At 48.1% G+C, this 17,308-nt stretch overlaps 1 protein-coding gene across 2 annotated transcripts in view; it reads left to right on the top strand.

Moving 5' to 3' along the window:
• The window catches only part of DDHD1 (DDHD domain containing 1), a 103,489-nt gene that overhangs the window by 1,442 nt on the left and 84,739 nt on the right, over positions 1 to 17,308 (top strand). For both annotated transcript variants that reach the window (XM_075330231.1, XM_075330232.1), the window contains exon 2: positions 12,214 to 12,387. In XM_075330231.1, the coding sequence (XP_075186346.1) occupies positions 12,214 to 12,387 (174 nt within the window). The remainder of the gene's footprint in view (positions 1 to 12,213; positions 12,388 to 17,308) is intronic.

The raw sequence follows: 17,308 nt of genomic DNA, 5'->3' as shown, positions 1-17,308 counted from the left end.
ACACCCCCCCATCATCCGCCGTGGGTGCAAACACCTGCCCCCTCCCCTACACCCCCCCATCATCTGCCGTGGGTGCAAACACCTGCCCCCTCCCCTACACCCCCCCATCATCTGCCGTGGGTGCAAACACCTGCCCCCTCCCCTACACCCCCCCATCATCCGCCGTGGGTGCAAACACCTGCCCCCTCCCCTACACCCCCCCCATCATCCGCCGTGGGTGCAAACACCTGCCCCCTCCCCTACATCCGCCGTGGGTGCAAACACCTGCCCCCTCCCCTACACCCCCCCATCATCCGCCGTGGGTGCAAAAACCGCCCCTCCCATCCACACTGCTTGCTGTATAACTGCCCCCATTATCCATGTGTAATAATGCTGCCATCACTCCCCTAGATATTGCCATGTCTCGCTAGTCCTTGGACTATTCTTGCCCATCCATCCTGAGTGGCCCCTTTTTCCTGATGTGATGCCAGCCATGCCCCGCACTCTCTATGCTCGGCCTCCAGTGGATTTTGGCGTTTTCATCTTCTGATCTTCAGGATTTCTTCGTCCAGCTATTGGATACATAAAGTGCTTCTAACTTTCTTGTCTCTTACCGGGTTCTGTACAACTTGTGGGCAGATATGTGAATCTGTGGGCCCTGTCTGCTGTGGAATTCACCCACAATAATGCATAAGTTGTAAAAGTCATTCATGGATGCTGCTGGTTATAATGGGATTTGTCAGAGCGCTGGTGCTGACTGATCTACTCGTTACCAGTAGTGAGAGCAGAGCATTATAACCTTAGTGTAAGGCTGTGTGCGTGCCTATGCTGCATTTTTACTGCGTTGTTTTTTTTTTTTGTATTGCAGATTTTAATATTGCAAGGAAAAATGCATCCCAGCAAAGTCTGACAATCCTGACTTGTGTTGCACATGTTGCAGAAAAAAATCTGCAGCATGTCAATTTTTTTTTTCTGCATTTTTGTTTTTTTCCCTGCAGATATAATCCACTGCACGGGATTATAACTGTCTGTGCTGCACTCGGACATTTTGCCTCACACACCATACATCAGGCATGGTGTGAGGCTATCTGAAGCTCAGTAACCAGGGGTCATCATGGTGACGAGCCAGGGTTACCATGGCAGCGATCGGGTCCCTGTTTTCGCATTACAGGGACCCAATTGCCAGGGAGAGGTAAGCGATCCCTCTCCCTACCTCCTGAATGCTGTGATCACAGCATTTAGTGGTTAAACTGCTGGGAGCGGCTTAACCCCTAAATGTTATATCTTTTCCTATGTTTGAACCCCCCCCCCCCCCCTTTTTTTTTTTTTTTTAAATCTTTTTACACTGTATTGAATAGGTCCACATCAAAGGCAGGGAGACTACTTGTAACGGACATGGTTTATCATAAGTCGTTATGGGATTAATAAACTGTTGACTCATTGGTGGGCATGTGTGCTACTGATACCTGCTCCCAATTACACTTCCCTGAACAAGGGGGAGACAAGCATCTGTGGCACTTAGAGATTACATACTGCACATTTACATTTTGTCCATCCTGGATGTCTGATCGCCCACTGCTATTTGCCACTAGTTTCTGCTTTATCAATTCAGCTTCTGTTATACCCTATTACTGCTACTGTGCACCCGCGGCTGATAGATGAGTGTACAGCGAGGGAGCAGAACGTTATCTCATGTTCATAATCTGGATAGGTGCCAGATTTCTATCATAGAATATGTATAGCTATACTGCAGCGGTGTCACCTTTTCACCTAGTGCCACTTCAGCATTATGGCTGCCTTGTCCCTGAGTAGAAGGACTATAAGGCTATGTGCGCACTAGAAAAGTGATTTTTCTCACGAAAATTTCTTGACAACTTCTGGGAGTTGAAGATTACCGTACCTGCAGTAAAAAACCGCACCAAAACCGCGGGAAAAACGCATGCGTTTTTGCCGCGGTTTTGCCGCAGGTTGGTCCCTGCGGTTTTTTTTTATGCTGAACTGCAATAAATAATATAGATGATAGATCAATAGACAGATAATGGATAGAGGGAAAGATAGATGAGAAAGACATATATAATGTCCCACCTCCCTGCATATTCTAAGCTGGCACCCTTTAGTGACTTTCATGTGGCACTAATGGGTGCCTAGCCTTGAATTTAGCCAAAAATAAATAAAAAAAAAACAAAAACGATGTGAGGTCCCCCATCTTTAGTAGCCAGCTAGGGTAAAGCAGACGGCTGCAGCCTGCAGACCACAGCTGGCAGCTTTACCTTGGCTGGTAATCCAAAACAGAGGGCACCCCACGCTGTTATTTTACATTAAATAAATAATTTAAAACAAAAAACGTGGGGTCCCCCCCCAAATTGGATCACCAGCCAAGGTAAAGCGGACAGCTGGGGTCTGATATTCTCAGACTAGGGAGGTCCACTGTTATTGGACACTCCCCAGCCTAAAAATAGCAGGCTGCAGCCGCCCCAGAAGTGGCGTATCCATTAGGCATGCCAATCCTGGCGCTTCACCCCAACTCATCCCGTTGCCCTGGTGCGGTGGCAAACTGGGTAATATATGGGGTTGATGCCAGATGTGTAATGTCACCTGGCATCAAGCCCTGGGGTTCGTGATGTCAGGTGTCTATCAGATACCTGACATCACCAACCCAGTCAGTAAGAAATAAAAAATAGACAACAAAAAAAGTTTTATTTGAAAAAACACTCCCCACATTCCCTCTTTCACCAATTTATTGACAAGAACAATTAAATCCGGGTCCGGCGTAATCCATACCATAGTCACTGTCCCAGTCAATGAAGAACAGAATGTTCCCCATTGGCTGGGAGAGCAATGCAGTGACTTGAGCTAACATCAATAGGTCAGCCCAGGTCACTGCAGGGGATGCCGAGCGCTGCCATCAGGAGGTTAGATGAGATCATTACATGATGTGATGATCTTCTGCAGTGCTGACGTCAGCGTTGTCATTGCCTTCTATGCCCGCCGCATTCTCAGCAGTATCGCGAGAGCCTGTGACGTCACCACTAGTGACAGTATCGGGTCGCGGGCATAGACGGCAGTGACAGCGGTGACGTCAGGAGGCAGGAGATCGTCACCGCAGGTAATGATCTCATCTCACCTCCTGACAGCAGCGCTCTGCATCCCCGCTGCTGCACGCACTGCAGGGTGACAATCTGCTGACACTGCGGGCAGACACTGACACTGGAGGGCGGGCAGCCGCGGGGCTGGAGCGGGACACAGACTGCACGGGAACCTGGAGGTCACACGGAAGGAAGTACTTCTGTGCGGCGTCCAGGGAGTGTGATGTCTGTGTTTACTCTGCTCCGCTTCCCCTTCCTGTCATAATGACATCACTTCCTGCAAAACCGCAGGCAGTGATGAACATTACCGCAGGTAAATCGAGGGTATACCGCACATCATTTGCTACCTGTGGTATACCCGCGGTATTTCGCGATTACATTACAGTGAATGGAGTGAAATACCGGGGTATACCGCAGGTACCTGCGGAAAAGAAGTGACCTGCACATTTTCTCAAGAAAATCTTCAGAAAGAATTTTCTTGAGAAAAAAAACGCAGTGTGCGCACAGCTATTTTTTTTTTCCCATAGGTTTTGCTGGGAAATGTCTGCAGGAAGATTTCAAACATTTCTCAAGAAATTTCCGTAGCAAAACTGCGGGTAAAAACGTCTAGTGCGCACAGGGCCTAAGAGCGCTGTCCCTGGTTGGACAGAAGGGCCGTGCGACAGCTGTCCCTGGATATTAGGGCTATAAGGCTACATTCACACGATCAGGAAGACAGTATTAGCGTAGCATGTGTCCACCTCTACAAAATGAAACAAAGTAAATAAACAGTAAAAATGCATAGGACCTCAGTCAGTCGGAAAATTACCAGAAATTGCGCAGCTATTTCATCTACGATGGCATTGAATGGTGCTTCGTGTATCTTTTTCCACCAATATTCAGCCAAGTGTCCGGGCAATAAATTCAGCGATGTACCTTTTTTGCATTTTTTTGCAATATTTTGGTTTTAATGTGACCCTAGTGGCACTCGATCCTTTGCGTGTTTGCGCCCGTGATAGCGTCAATGAAATTTTCTTAATGATTCACAGTTTCGTGCATGTACGGTAATTGAAACCTTGCCATGTGGAAATGTTCCGATAAGCGGCCCATTCGTCTGATCTGATCAATGTGCGGGTGCTATATGGCATTGAATTATCGGTCGCAACGTTTGTTCATTCTGGAGAAGCATGTGGAACATGCGTAAGTCTTGTTTCCCATCCGTTTTTTTTTTTTCCACACAATTCCGAAAATCCACGGACCAACGACCTCGTTACCATAATTCTGTTGCGCTGGCCGCACGCGATTTCCCTGCAGAAGATGTCCCCTGTTGTATTTTCTACGACCACACATCAAACTTTTCGTCGATCTGAATGATTTCTCCCTGGCCTCCCATGGCTGGAGCATCATTTAGAGAACGTTGGCATTGTTCCCGGATATAATTTCGTCAATCAACGTATGTCTGATTTTGCATTATCAAATCTAGTAGCAAATGTTTGTAGAGGTGGACACATGCTACACTAATACCCAGGAAGTCGTTCCTGTTGCGGAGACACTAGTGTTCTTTGCGGAAGAACGCTGCGTCTGTACCCAACCATCAGCACTCTGAGCTCTGTGGACTTTCGTTGTGTTCTCCAGCTAAGAATACTGGCATCCTTGCAAGCAGAAATTGATATTTGAAAGCTGCGCCACATGTCAATTTAAGCGGCTTAGAAAAGAAGCACAGTGGGCATAAGATTTCTGTAAATCCTAATTACTGTGCTCCCACTGTACAATGCAGCGAAAACCTACTGCGTCCAAAACACTGAGAATGTACCCTTAGAGAGCTGCCCCTGGCGGGTGGGGCTCTGGGAGAGCTGCCCCTGGCGGGTGGGGCTCTGGGAGAGCTGCCCCTGGCGGGTGGGGCTCTGGGAGAGCTGCCCCTGGCGGGTGGGGCTCTGGGAGAGCTGCCCCTGGCGGGTGGGGCTCTGGGAGAGCTGCCCCTGGCGGGTGGGGCTATGGCATGGTCTCAGACCTCTGAGTCCAAGATGGACAGCACCCAATTATTGGCTACATCTACTCTAAATTCACTCTGGAACCTGCTCCCTTCTTATGACAGCCCTTTTACGTGCCTCCTGACTGCGTCCGCTCAGATTCCAAGATGTCACCCACTCCCTTTTTCTGGCTCTGCCCCTGTATTATGTACTTGCTGTGTCAATATAAGGCCCTGTGCGCACTAGCCGTTTTTACCCGCGGTTTTGCTGCGGAAATTTCTTGAGAAATGTTTGAAATCTTTCTGCAGACATTTCCCAGCAAACCCTATGGGGAAAAAAAAATAGCTGTGCGCACACTGCGTTTTTTTTCTCAAGAAAATTCTTTCTGAAGATTTTCTTGAGAAAATGTGCATGTCACTTCTTTTCCGCAGGTACCTGCGGAATACCCCCGGTATATCACTCCATTCACTGTAATGTAATCGCGAAATACCGGGGGTATACCACAGGTAGCAAATGATGTGCGGCATACCCCCAGTATAGCCGCGATTTACCTGTGGTAATGCTCATCGCTACCTGCGGTTTTGCAGGGAGTGATGTCATTATGACAGAAGAGGAATCGGAGCAGAGTAAACACAGACGTCACACTCCCTGGACGCCGCACAGAAGCACTTCCGTGTGACCTCCAGGTGCCCGTGCAGTCTGTGTCCCACTCCAGCCCCGCCGCTGCCAGCACTGCAGTGTCAGTGTCTGCCCGCAGTATCAGCAGCTTGTCACGCTGCAGCGCAGGCAGACACTGACACACAGCAGTGCGTGCAGCCGCGGGGATGCCGAGCGCTGCTGTCAGGAGGTTAGATGAGATCATTACCTGCTGTGACTATCTCCTGCCTCCTGACGTCACCGCGGTTACTGCTGTCTATGCCCCTCTCACGAGTGGCCCGAGACTGTCACTAGCGGTGACGTCACGGGCTCTCGCGATACTGCTGAGAACCCGGCGGGCATAGAAGTCAGTGACATCACGAATTCCAGGGCTTGATGCCAGGTGACTTTACACATCTGGCATCAACCTCATATATTACCTTGTTTGCCAAAGCACCAGGGCAACGGGATGAGTTGGGGCGAAGCGCCAGGATTGGCACGTCTAATGGATGCGCCACTTCTGGGGCGGCTGCGGCCTGCTATTTTTAGGCTGGGGAGTGTCCAATAACAGTGGACCTCCCTAGTCTGAGAATACCAGACCACAGCTGTCCGCTTTACCTTGGCTGGTGATCCAATTTGGGGGGACCCCACGTTTTTTGTTTTAAATTATTTAATTAATGTAAAATAACAGCGTGGGGTGCCCTCTGTTTTGGATTACCAGCCAAGGTGAAGCTGCCAGCTGTGGTCTGCAGGCTGCAGCAGTCTGCTTTACCCGAGCTGGCTACAAAAAATGGGGGGGGGGGCCTCACGTTTTTTTTTTTTTTTTTTTTTTAATTATTTATTTTATGGCTAAATACAAGGCTAGGCACCCTTTAGTGTCACATGAAAGTCACTAAAGGGTGCCAGCTTAGAATATGCAGGGAGGTGGGACATTATATAGGTCTTTCTCATCTATCTATCTATTCATCTATCCAGCTTTCCCTCTATCCATTATCTGTCTATCTATTATCTATATTATTTATTGCAGTTCAGCATAAAAAAAACGCAGGGACCAACCTGCGGAAAAACCGCGGTAAAAACACATGCGTTTTTCCCGCGGGTTTTTTTTTTTTTACCACAGGTGCGGTAATCTTCAACTCCCAGAAGTTTGTCAAGAAATTTTCTTGCGAAAAATCACTTTTCTAGTGCGCGCATAGCCTAAAACACAGCCAGTATGCAGTAGAGGGGTTGTCGCCAGCACAGGGGCCGGGTGACATCTTGGATTTTGAGTTTCGGTGCACACCTCCACACTGCTCTTTACTTGGGAAAATACTGCTGACAAGTTCTCTTTAAAGTACGCACGGGACCATATTGGCGCTGTCATACTGATGAAATGATACCTGAATTGAAGGAATCCGTTTTGTATATGTTCTTTAATCTATGCCTGTGGGCTGGTGGAAGGGTCTTCACCCCTGTTCCGGCCCCCCTGGGTGTCTTTTCTTCATCTCTATTTAAACTTTGCGCTGGTGCCGTCCTAACCGCAGGCTGTGGGCGTCCTAAGAAGGGGGAATGAACGCAGGAACTAATGCCCTCTCTTTATGTATGTTACTAGATGCAGGGATTAGAAATATGCACCTAGAACTGCTCATGCTTCTGGGTGTATATTGCATCTGACAGGTTCCCTTTAACTCACCTTGTTCTTTGCTTTGTTGCAATACTTTGGTGTGAAACACTATAATCCACTTCCGTCTTAAAATCCACAATAGACCATGTCCATAGGGGTGTAGTAATGCTCCTTTCTTGGTACATGGTGCCCAAGACACAATTTGAAGCTCCTGGGCATCAACACAAAATCTGTAATGGGTCCTCTGACTAACCATGTAATATTTTATGATACCGGTCGGTGTGTTTGACTTGCACCAGGTCTTGGGTGTGACCGCTACCATCTGCACCCTCAGGGCCCGGGTGTGGCCGCTGCTATCTGCACCCTCAGGGCCCGGGTGTGGCCGCTGCTATCTGCACCCTCAGGGCCCGGGTGGGGCGGCCGCCCTCTGCACCCTCAGGGCCCGGGTGGGGCGGCCGCCCTCTGCACCCTCAGGGCCCGGGTGGGTCGGCCACTCCTGAGTCCTTTATATGCTACGGACGCTTCTGCTGCCTCTATCGCTCGCTCTGATGGAGGCCATGATCATTTGATCGTTTTAGTGATAAGTGGTGACACGGGCTGAGGATGGCATACAGCAGCAGCCGCAGATCAACGGGTTTAGTCCTTCCCCTGCTCTGGCCGTTCTCTGAGCTGCTTTATCCCTAAGCTTTATCTCTTTAGCCTCCGATCCTTTAACTAATGTCATTCTTTATATATAGGACTTCTCATCTGAGTCCTCTCAATTTATTCACACAGTCTACCTAGAACTCACTTTTATACTCCCTGGGCCATATGTCAAGAATTAACGTGGAAAGTGTCTTCAGTGCAGATCCTCTTAAGCAAGGATTATATTTAATGGCCAAACAAATGTTCAGTCATAGTCTCATGTCCTAATAGTCTGTGGTCATTTAAAACCCACAGATCATCCATCCACTGTTCTTTTTTTTTTTTTTTTTTTTTTTCTCCGTTACTGAAATGGTTGATTGTCACAAGAAGACATTTTACAGTTGTGTAATTGTCTCCTACAGCCTCGCTGAATTATCACTTCTGTCTTCTCCTGAACAGTCTGATTTATGACAAGTTGATCTTAAGTGTGGTCATCAATCGGCGTAGAAATGTTTCAGGAGAACCGAGCTCACTGATGGATCTCTGGTAACTCATTTCGCTGCCTGACTGTGATACATAGAGGATGCAGAAGCCAAACTGAGCAAAGTATGCAAAAATGCATTTAAGTAAATTGAGTCCTCCATGGTTTCCTTGACCTTAGTCCTCATTACTCTGCTTAGGCTGCTTTCACACATCCGGTTTTTGCTGAGCGGCACAATTCGGCGCTTTGCAGAAAAAATGCAACCGTTTTTTTTTTTTGTTTTTTTTTTTGCCGCCGGTTGCGTTTTTTTTCTGCATAGACTTGCATTAGCACCATATTGTGCCACATGGCCTTGCGTTGCATCTGGTTTTTGCCGGATGCGGCATATTTAGCCCATGCGGCGACCGCATGGAATGTTGCCTGGCATGTTTTTTGTGCGGCGAAAAAACTGCATCGCGCCGGTTCTGGCGCGATTTTTCAATGCAAGCCTTTGGACGCTGGATGCAGCATTCTGCGGCAAAAAACGCATCCGGCGGCCAGATGCTGTTTTTTTTGCACTGCGCATGCTCAGTATCAAGCCACATCCGTCAAAAAACGGACGGGCCGCATAGAAAAACTTATGCAACGGATCCAGTTTTTTCGCCGCATCCGTTGCATAGGTTTTTGAGCCAGATTGAGCTGCACTGCTAAAACCGGATGTGTGAAAGCAGCCTTACACGACTCGTCACGGATTACTTCTAGAAGTTCGTTTCCGTGGGTTCATTGTGATGTGGCTTTTGTCATGAGACGTGTCATGACTTATCACATGACTTTCCATGAAATGTCATTGCATTTAGATCTTTGCACCATAGACCTGACCCCTGTATAAATCCTGCCGACGCTGTTCTTATCCATGTCCGTTTCTCCAAGCCTCGTGCAAATCTTCACAGCGATAGATCATTTCCGTCACTTTCCTTTCTCTCCTGAAATAATCTGTTTCCTGGAAATATTTTTATTGCATTTTGTCACCACGTTTTTTAACCCCTTAGTGATCTGGAGAAAGTTTTCAAATCTTTTTCAACATATCCCTGTGTCTGTGTCTGTGTCTGTGTCTTAGGTGTTGTTCGATTGTTGTGGTTTTTTTTTTTTTCTTGATATATTGTATATGTATACATTTATGTATTTTCACTTGTAAAGCACTATGGAATAAATGGTGCTTCATTATTATTATTATTATTATTATTATTATTATTATTATATAATGATAATAATGGAAAATGTAGGTCAATATGTTTTATGAAAAAAATAAATAAAATAGCAGAAATTTGCCAATTCTAAAAATTTAAATATCTTCAAGCTTTGATTATTCCTTTTAATCCAGATAGTTACATAAATAACATTTACCGCCTGTCTGCCTTACATCAGCGCCATCTGTGAAATGCTCTTTTGTTAGGATGTTAGAAGCTTTAAAATTGTAGCAATAATTTCAATAATTTTTCATTTTTTTTATTTTTTTTTTTTTTCAAGGAAATTTACAAAACTTAATTTTTGAGTAGCTATTCAATTTTGAAGTGACTTTGGGGGGGACGTGTATATTGGAATATTTTCCCAAAACTGATCCCATTTTAGGAACAGTGCCCCTCCACATATTCAATACGGTTGCAAGGTTTGGCAGCTGCTTTTCAGGAATTAATGAAACGTGAAATGACAGTAACGAAAAATGTTCTAACTAAATGTGTTAACTACTAAACAGGTCCCTATAGCCGGCAGGCTCTACGGCCATTATTTGGTTGTGAATTGCTATAGCAAACGTTAAGACCCCACAATCGTGATCTCAGGATGCCGATGGGGTTAAAGTGGGAGCACCCCCACACTCTGTTAACCCTCTAGATGGCTTAGTCACTATTGACAGCAGAATCTAAGGGGTTAAATGGCCAAGGTTTGTGCCAATGCTGATCGGGGATGCTATTCATTTAGATCTCCGGTCAGTAAAAAGATGTATTGGTTGTCAGTAAGTGGTTAAAGGGGTTCACCCCTGCCCCCCCATCAAAAGTAATTTACGACCAATTTGATGGGGATAACAATAACATTCTGATCACTGAGATGTCCGCGATCCTGAGATTGGGCCTTTGAAGCCCTGTGGTGAATGAAGCAGAGGTGCACATGCGCGGCCTCCTCTTCACCCATTGTCTATGGGACTGCAGAGTACAGAGCTCTGCTATTTCGGCACACAGACAATGAAAGTGGAGGCCGCTCACATGCATTGGATTGCTGGGGGTCTCAAACATTTAGTGCACCTTCCCACCTACTTGTTTTGCATCAGTCTCCGCCCCACTCTACTTTAACAGCTTTGGCTTTATAGTGTCTGAGAAGGGCGAGACAGATGGAGAAAAAGTAGGTGGGAAGGTGCACTTAATGTATGGTCCTGTCAAGGATGAATCGAGGGCCCGGACTTGCTTTGACCGGTCATCCTGTGCTGACTGTGGCCCTTTAGGTCGTGCACTATACGCCAAGCTTTGAACTTTTATATTTGGAAGCTGAACTGGAGCCCGAGCGCTGAGGGTGCACTGGAAATTGATCTACGTTTTGCATGGGATTTATTGGATTTGACATTCAAATTACTTCACTTTCATCTTATTTGTTTGTGTCCTGGGATTTGTAAGTTTGTTTGTTTTTTTTTTTCTTTCTTTTAGTCAACTGATCAGGAACAGATATCAAGTTCCTCGTCGCAGCCACATCCGTTCCTCCATGTAAAACTTGCTGTTTTTTTTTTTTTTTTGTTCATTGCACTTTTAACCCATTTAGTAGAAGACCATTTTTGACCTTTTAGCCAACACGTGATTTATTTTTTTCATTTTGCTGTTCCAGTCCTAATAACTCAATGTCAGACATGGTGTAGATGTATGGAGCTCTCCATTGATTTATGTAAATTATGCACTTACATAGTTACATAGTTACTTAGGTTGAAAAAAGACCTAGGTCCATCTAGTTCAACCTTCCTCCACCAGTTCTACATTTAGTCACTTAGTCATTTATAACCAACAATGTTTTGTGTACTGAGGAAATCATCCAGCCCTTTTTTAAAAGCTGTTATAGTATCTGCCATTACTACCTCTTGTGGTAGGGTATTCCACAGTCTGACCGCTCTAACTGTAAAGAACCCTTTCCTATTTAGCTGCCGGAATCGCTTTTCTTCCACTCGCAGTGAGTGCCCCCTGGTCCTTAGTACTGTCTTTGGAAGGAATAAGTCATGTGCCAGTCCTTTATATTGACCACACATGTATTTATACATATAAATGAGATCTCCTCTGAGACGTCTTTTTTCTAAGCTAAACATATCTAACTTTTTCAACCTGTCATCATATGGGAGGCCTTCCATTCCTTGTAGTAGTCTAGTTGCCCGCCTTTGAACTGACTCTAACTTCTGAATGTCCTTTTCAAAATGTGGAGCCCAAAACTGGATCCTGTATTCCAGATGTGGCCTTACAAGTGATTTATAGAGGGGTAACAATACGTTGGGATCACGGGATCTAATCTCTCTTTTTATACACCCTAAAATCTTGTTTGCTTTAGCAGCTGCTGCTTGACATTGAGTGCTGCTGCTCAGCTTATTTGTAATGAGAATCCCCAAGTCCTTCTCCTGTTCTGTAGTCCCGAGTTTACTTCCACTTGCTCATCAATTATTAAAACTTCCCACCAATTGAATAGACGGAGCGTGCATGCATGGCCACCTCGCCATTCCCAGGGGTGCAGGACAGGACCCTGTTTTTGATAGATGTGGGACCCCCCTCTATCTACTATGTGTTAGTCATGTATATATTAGTCGTACAGTGTTACTAGATTTAATTTCCTACCTGTTAAATCCTTTTGTTCCAGAGAGCGATAAAATCCCAGTGATGCGGGGGCAGTGGTTCATTGACGGCACGTGGCAGCCCCTGGATGAAGACGAGAGCAATTTGATTGAACAGGAACATCTCGCCTGTTTTAGGGGTCAACAGATGCATGACAACTTTGACCTGGAAGTGGCAAAACCCGTGGACCACAAGGATGGTAAGAGCTTTTGTTATTTGAAATTTAAAGGGAACCTGTCACTTCGGAAAACTGATGTGCAGATTTCGGATAAATCAGAAGGTAAATAACATAATTCTGCCTAGCCCACCTTACTGGCGAAAAAATGAACTTATTTCCTCCCAGGACCCGCTAACTTTAAGTCATGGGAGCTTCAGTCACTGTTTGCAGTCACTGGCGGCTGTAAGCCAATGTCTTGCATTTTCCGAGGCAACATGTTCCCTTTAAAGGTTTGCTCTGGCACGCGGCTCACTTCCACATCTGAAGGTAAACCGAGCAAATCAATAGGACTGGGTCAGCATTCTTACTGGCTGGTCTTTGGCCGGCACCTAGGATGTCCTGAGGGCCACTCTCCTCCCGCTGAGGAAGTGTGTGGCACCAGAAAATCCCTTTGTTTTTCCACCCTGTTCTTTTTGTGTTTTAAGTACCATATTTTTCGCTTTGGAAGATGCAATTCCCCCCCCCCCCCCAAAACTGTGGGTAAAATGGGGGTGCGTCTTAGAAAACAGATATGGCTTACCACGGCGGAGGTGGTCAAGCAGGGTCAGAGGAGATAGGCTCACAGGACGTGCTGGGAGGGGGGTGTCACGGCGGGCAGCATGGCTGCCAGGGTGTCTCGGCGGCTGGTGCATTGAACAGTGGGCGTGCTGCGAGGGTGGCTGGTGCATTGAGCTGACTGCCGGCTTAATTGAATCGCTCGCAGTTGATGCCGCGAACTTCAAGAAAATGGCCGTGGAGTCCTACCTGCGCACGTTCCGCCTCCGTGGCCATTTTCTTGATTTCTATCTTGTCAACCGCGGGCCATTCAATGGAGTCGGCAGTCAGCTCAATGCACCTGCCACCGAGACACCCTGTCCTGTGACACCTTCGCAGACCGCCCGCCCATAGATCAATGGTGCCCGCCGTGACACACCCCCGGGCGCATCCTGTGACCCTGCCTCCTATGAACCCGCTCCACCACAGTCTCCCTGGTAATCCATACACGGGGGAGTCAATTGCGCCCGCTGCTACACCCCTGAGCTCGCAGTATCGCCTACCTTCTTTAGCCGCAATACCAGCACCGCTCCCCCTTGGTGAGCATTAGGATTAAGACGCACTAGGATTGTAAGACGGACCCTCATTTTAACATTGAAAATTATTTTTTTCCTAGTTCCTCCTCTAAATTTGGGATGCGTCTTATAAAACGAAAAATACGGTAATTAATCTAACCTTTCACTAATCACGTTTTATGCATTAAATCGGTGATTTCCATCCTGTGACTCTCCGGCTGTCAAGAAACGATCACCTTCAGTTCATGCTGGGAATTCAGTTTTGCAGCATCTTGGGAGCCACTGGATCCACACTGACCCCCCCAAAACAGTGTTTCCAATGCCGTGATCAGATTTGATGTCTTTCTTTTTTGCCTTTTGACTTTTTGCGTACTGTATCTGTGTAGTTATTCCATAGTTGGGGTTTAACAATCTGTTCTTGGGGATGATGATCTGGTCTGGTTTTGTATCCACAAACTAATGTTTCTCCTCTTGCCATGCAAAGTCTTCATTATTCCTATATAAGCCAATGATTACTTATGTATTGAGGTGTTAGAAGCCTTATTATTTATCACCTATAATCATCATAGTGGATAAGTTAGATTTGTGGGCTTGGACTACACCAATTGCCAGAGTCGTATGGTGGGGCGGTTGAGCATGCAGTTGCACTTTAAAGAATAAAAAACGAAAAAAAAAAATGGTCGATAATGGGCTTGTATGAGCTTCAAAGTGGTTAGCTCATCTAAGTCTTTTACTCATTGTCACAAACCACCGGGGGGGTCACTCAGAAATCCCCCGCGCTGGCTACCAGTACGTCACAATCGGGGGGTAACAAGTGGGGGTCACCCCTACTTTATACCTCCCGACCGACAGACAGAGCACGTGACGCGCTCTCTAGCGCCCCTCTTATAGTCAGGCCAATTATGGAATTGCCCGACAATAAGCAAGGAGGCCGCTATACTACTTATGCCGATTATTGAAGGGTCCCCGGTGAGAGTAGGGTATATATTCCCCCGACCTCCGCGGGCGGAATATATAATATCTTCCCGAATCTCACTGGCCTCCCCACAATAATCCTTGGCACAACTCGCTGCCACCAACCGCTTCACGGTAACTATTAGCCGAACACACAGACGTGGGATTCTAGATCGAGATAACAGAACAGCCCAAGATTAATTATATAATTTAATCGCCTAAAGCACACTAGAAACTACAATATATACAATAGGGAATCTACAGAATATACAGTTATGTCAGAGTACAGTTACAAGCAAAGCATGGGTTACAAACAGGCATACACAGTTCAATCAGTTACCTTGTGCGTCTGGCCACAGGGGGGCGCTGTAGACCAGGTTTCTAGGAACTCTCTCACAGGTCTTTCCCAACCAGGCCCCCGAGCAGAAGAACCCTGGAAAATGGCCGAAGTAGGGTTATCAACCTGGGCAATCCAGGTCCCCTCCTACCTCAGTGACCTCACAGGGAAGCACTGCTCCACCCCTGGCTGGAGTTATGGACAAAATCCACAACATGGAATATGGCCATAACTTGGCCTGGGAGCGTCGTAGGCGGACGCCAATGCTCTCATTGTGACAGTTATGAATTTAGCTACAGAACGAGGGGACTCATGACCTGTCTGCCAGTTCCCCATTGGCTGATATCACGCCTGGGGCATTTCCCAATGTCCTGCTCCCATAAAAAGGGTGTGCCGGCATCGTCCACATGCGGAGACACCATTTTTATGGTTGCCATATTTATCGGAAATATGGCTTGCGAGATATGAACCATTTTTTACTGGAGTCGTTCTGTCTGGCTATTTCCATAGCCTTGCTAACTAGCTAGCAGCCCCCACTACAGGGTGACGGCAGGGAGTCATCCTGTGTCCATTGTCCCTAAGCCACCTCATTTCCATATCACAGGACATGGCCATGGATTTGTTGCTAAACCAGTTGTGTGAAGGGAAGGGGGGGGGGTGACACCAGGAGAGGGCTTCCTGACATGACTTGAATGTCATGATTTATCGTCATATCTCCGGATTTACCTCACACCTCCCCCCTTTTGAGGGCGCTAGGGGGCAGCACACTCCGGTGTTCCCCCGTGCGCCCGTCCGCGACCTCTCCTTGTCGGGACAGCCCGTCTACGTTACCGTGGTCACGGCCCCTTTTGTGTCGAATGGTGAAGTTGTATTGCTGGAGCGCAAGGCTCCATCGCAACAATCGCCCATTCGTCCCAGAGACGGTGTGCAACCAGCTGAGGGGATTGTGGTCCGTCTCCACGATGAAGTGGCGCCCGTATAGATAGGGTTGCAGACGCTGCAGGGCCCACACTATGGCCAGGCACTCCTTCTCCATCGTGGAATAGGCAACTTCCCTTGGTAACAGCTTCCTGCTCAGGTACAAGACTGGGTGCTCTTGGCTCGCAGAGTCCACCTGGCTGAGCACCGCACCGAGGCCGAAGTCACTGGCGTCGGTCTGTACTACAAACGGCCGCGTGAAGTCGGCTGCCTGTAGCACGGGCGGGCTGGACAGGGCGTCCTTTAGGGCCCGGAAGGCTGTCTCGCAGTCCATTGTCCAATCGACTGCAGAGGGCAGCTTCTTCTTGGTGAGGTCCGTCAAGGGCTTTGCCAGGCTACTATAGCATGGAACAAACCTCCTATAGTACCCAGCGGTCCCCAAGAAGGACATCACCTGCTTCTTGGTCCTGGGGGTGGGCCAGGATGCGATGGCTTCCACTTTCTCAGGCTCGGGCTTCAGTGTCCTCCCACCTACCCGGTGACCGAGGTACTGGACCTCGCTCATGGCCAGCTGACACTTTCCCGGCTTGATGGTCAAACCTGCCCGGTGGATCCGCCTGAGCACCTGTGCTAGATGCTCTAGGTGGTCCTCCCAGGTGGGACTGAAGACGGCAATGTCATCCAGGTACGCGGCCGCGTACCCTTCAAGTCCCTTGAGCAGGGTGTTGACCATCCGCTGGAAAGTGGCAGGGGCATTCCTCATCCCGAATGGCATCACCGTGGACTCGTATAGTCCAAATGGGGTAATAAAGGCAGAGCGTTCCCTGGCCTTGCGAGTCAGGGGGATCTGCCAATATCCCCGGCTCAGATCCATGATGGTCAGGTACTGAGCCCCGGCCAACTGATCGAGCAGGTCATCGATGCGTGGCATTGGGTACGCATCGGCGACCGTGACAGCATTGAGCCCCCTGTAGTCCACGCAGAACCGAGTGGTTCGGTCCTTCTTAGGGACGAGGACTACAGGCGAGGCCCAAGCGCTGTTGGATGCCTGGATCACCCCCAGGTTCAGCATCTCGTCAATCTCCTGGCGCATGTGTTGCTGCACCTCCAGGGAGACCCGATATGCTGAACGCCGGATCGGGGGATGATCCCCAGTGTCCACGTGATGGACAGCCAAGTCAGTCCTTCCGGGCTGGTTGGTAAACAACCCCCGGAAGGGGTGTAGGGTGGCCCACAGCTGGGACCGTTGGTCCTCCAAGAGCTGGTGGCCAACCTCCACATCCTCAATGGATCCGCCTGCCCTAACCTGGGCTAGCATATCCAAGAGGGTTTCCGCTTCTCCCTCCTCGGGCAGGTTGCACACAGGGAGTGCACATGCCTCCCGCTCATGATGTGCCTTCATCATGTTCACATGGAAGGGCTTCCGCCTTCCACGGGCAGGGTCCAGGGTGACCAGGTACGTCACAGGGTTGAGCTGCTGGTACACGAGGTATGGGCCTTCCCAGGCTGCCTGAAGCTTGTCCTGTGGTACGGGGACCAGTACCCACACCTCTTGACCCACTTGGTAGGTCCTCTCACAAGCGTTCTGGTCGTACCAACGCTTCTGATCGGCCTGGGCTTGAGCCATATTGTCGTGTACCAGTTG

The sequence above is a fragment of the Anomaloglossus baeobatrachus genome, chromosome 12, assembly GCF_048569485.1.
Source record: "Anomaloglossus baeobatrachus isolate aAnoBae1 chromosome 12, aAnoBae1.hap1, whole genome shotgun sequence".
NCBI classification, from domain to species: domain Eukaryota; kingdom Metazoa; phylum Chordata; class Amphibia; order Anura; family Aromobatidae; genus Anomaloglossus; species Anomaloglossus baeobatrachus.
This window is presented reverse-complemented; position numbering and strand designations above follow the sequence as displayed.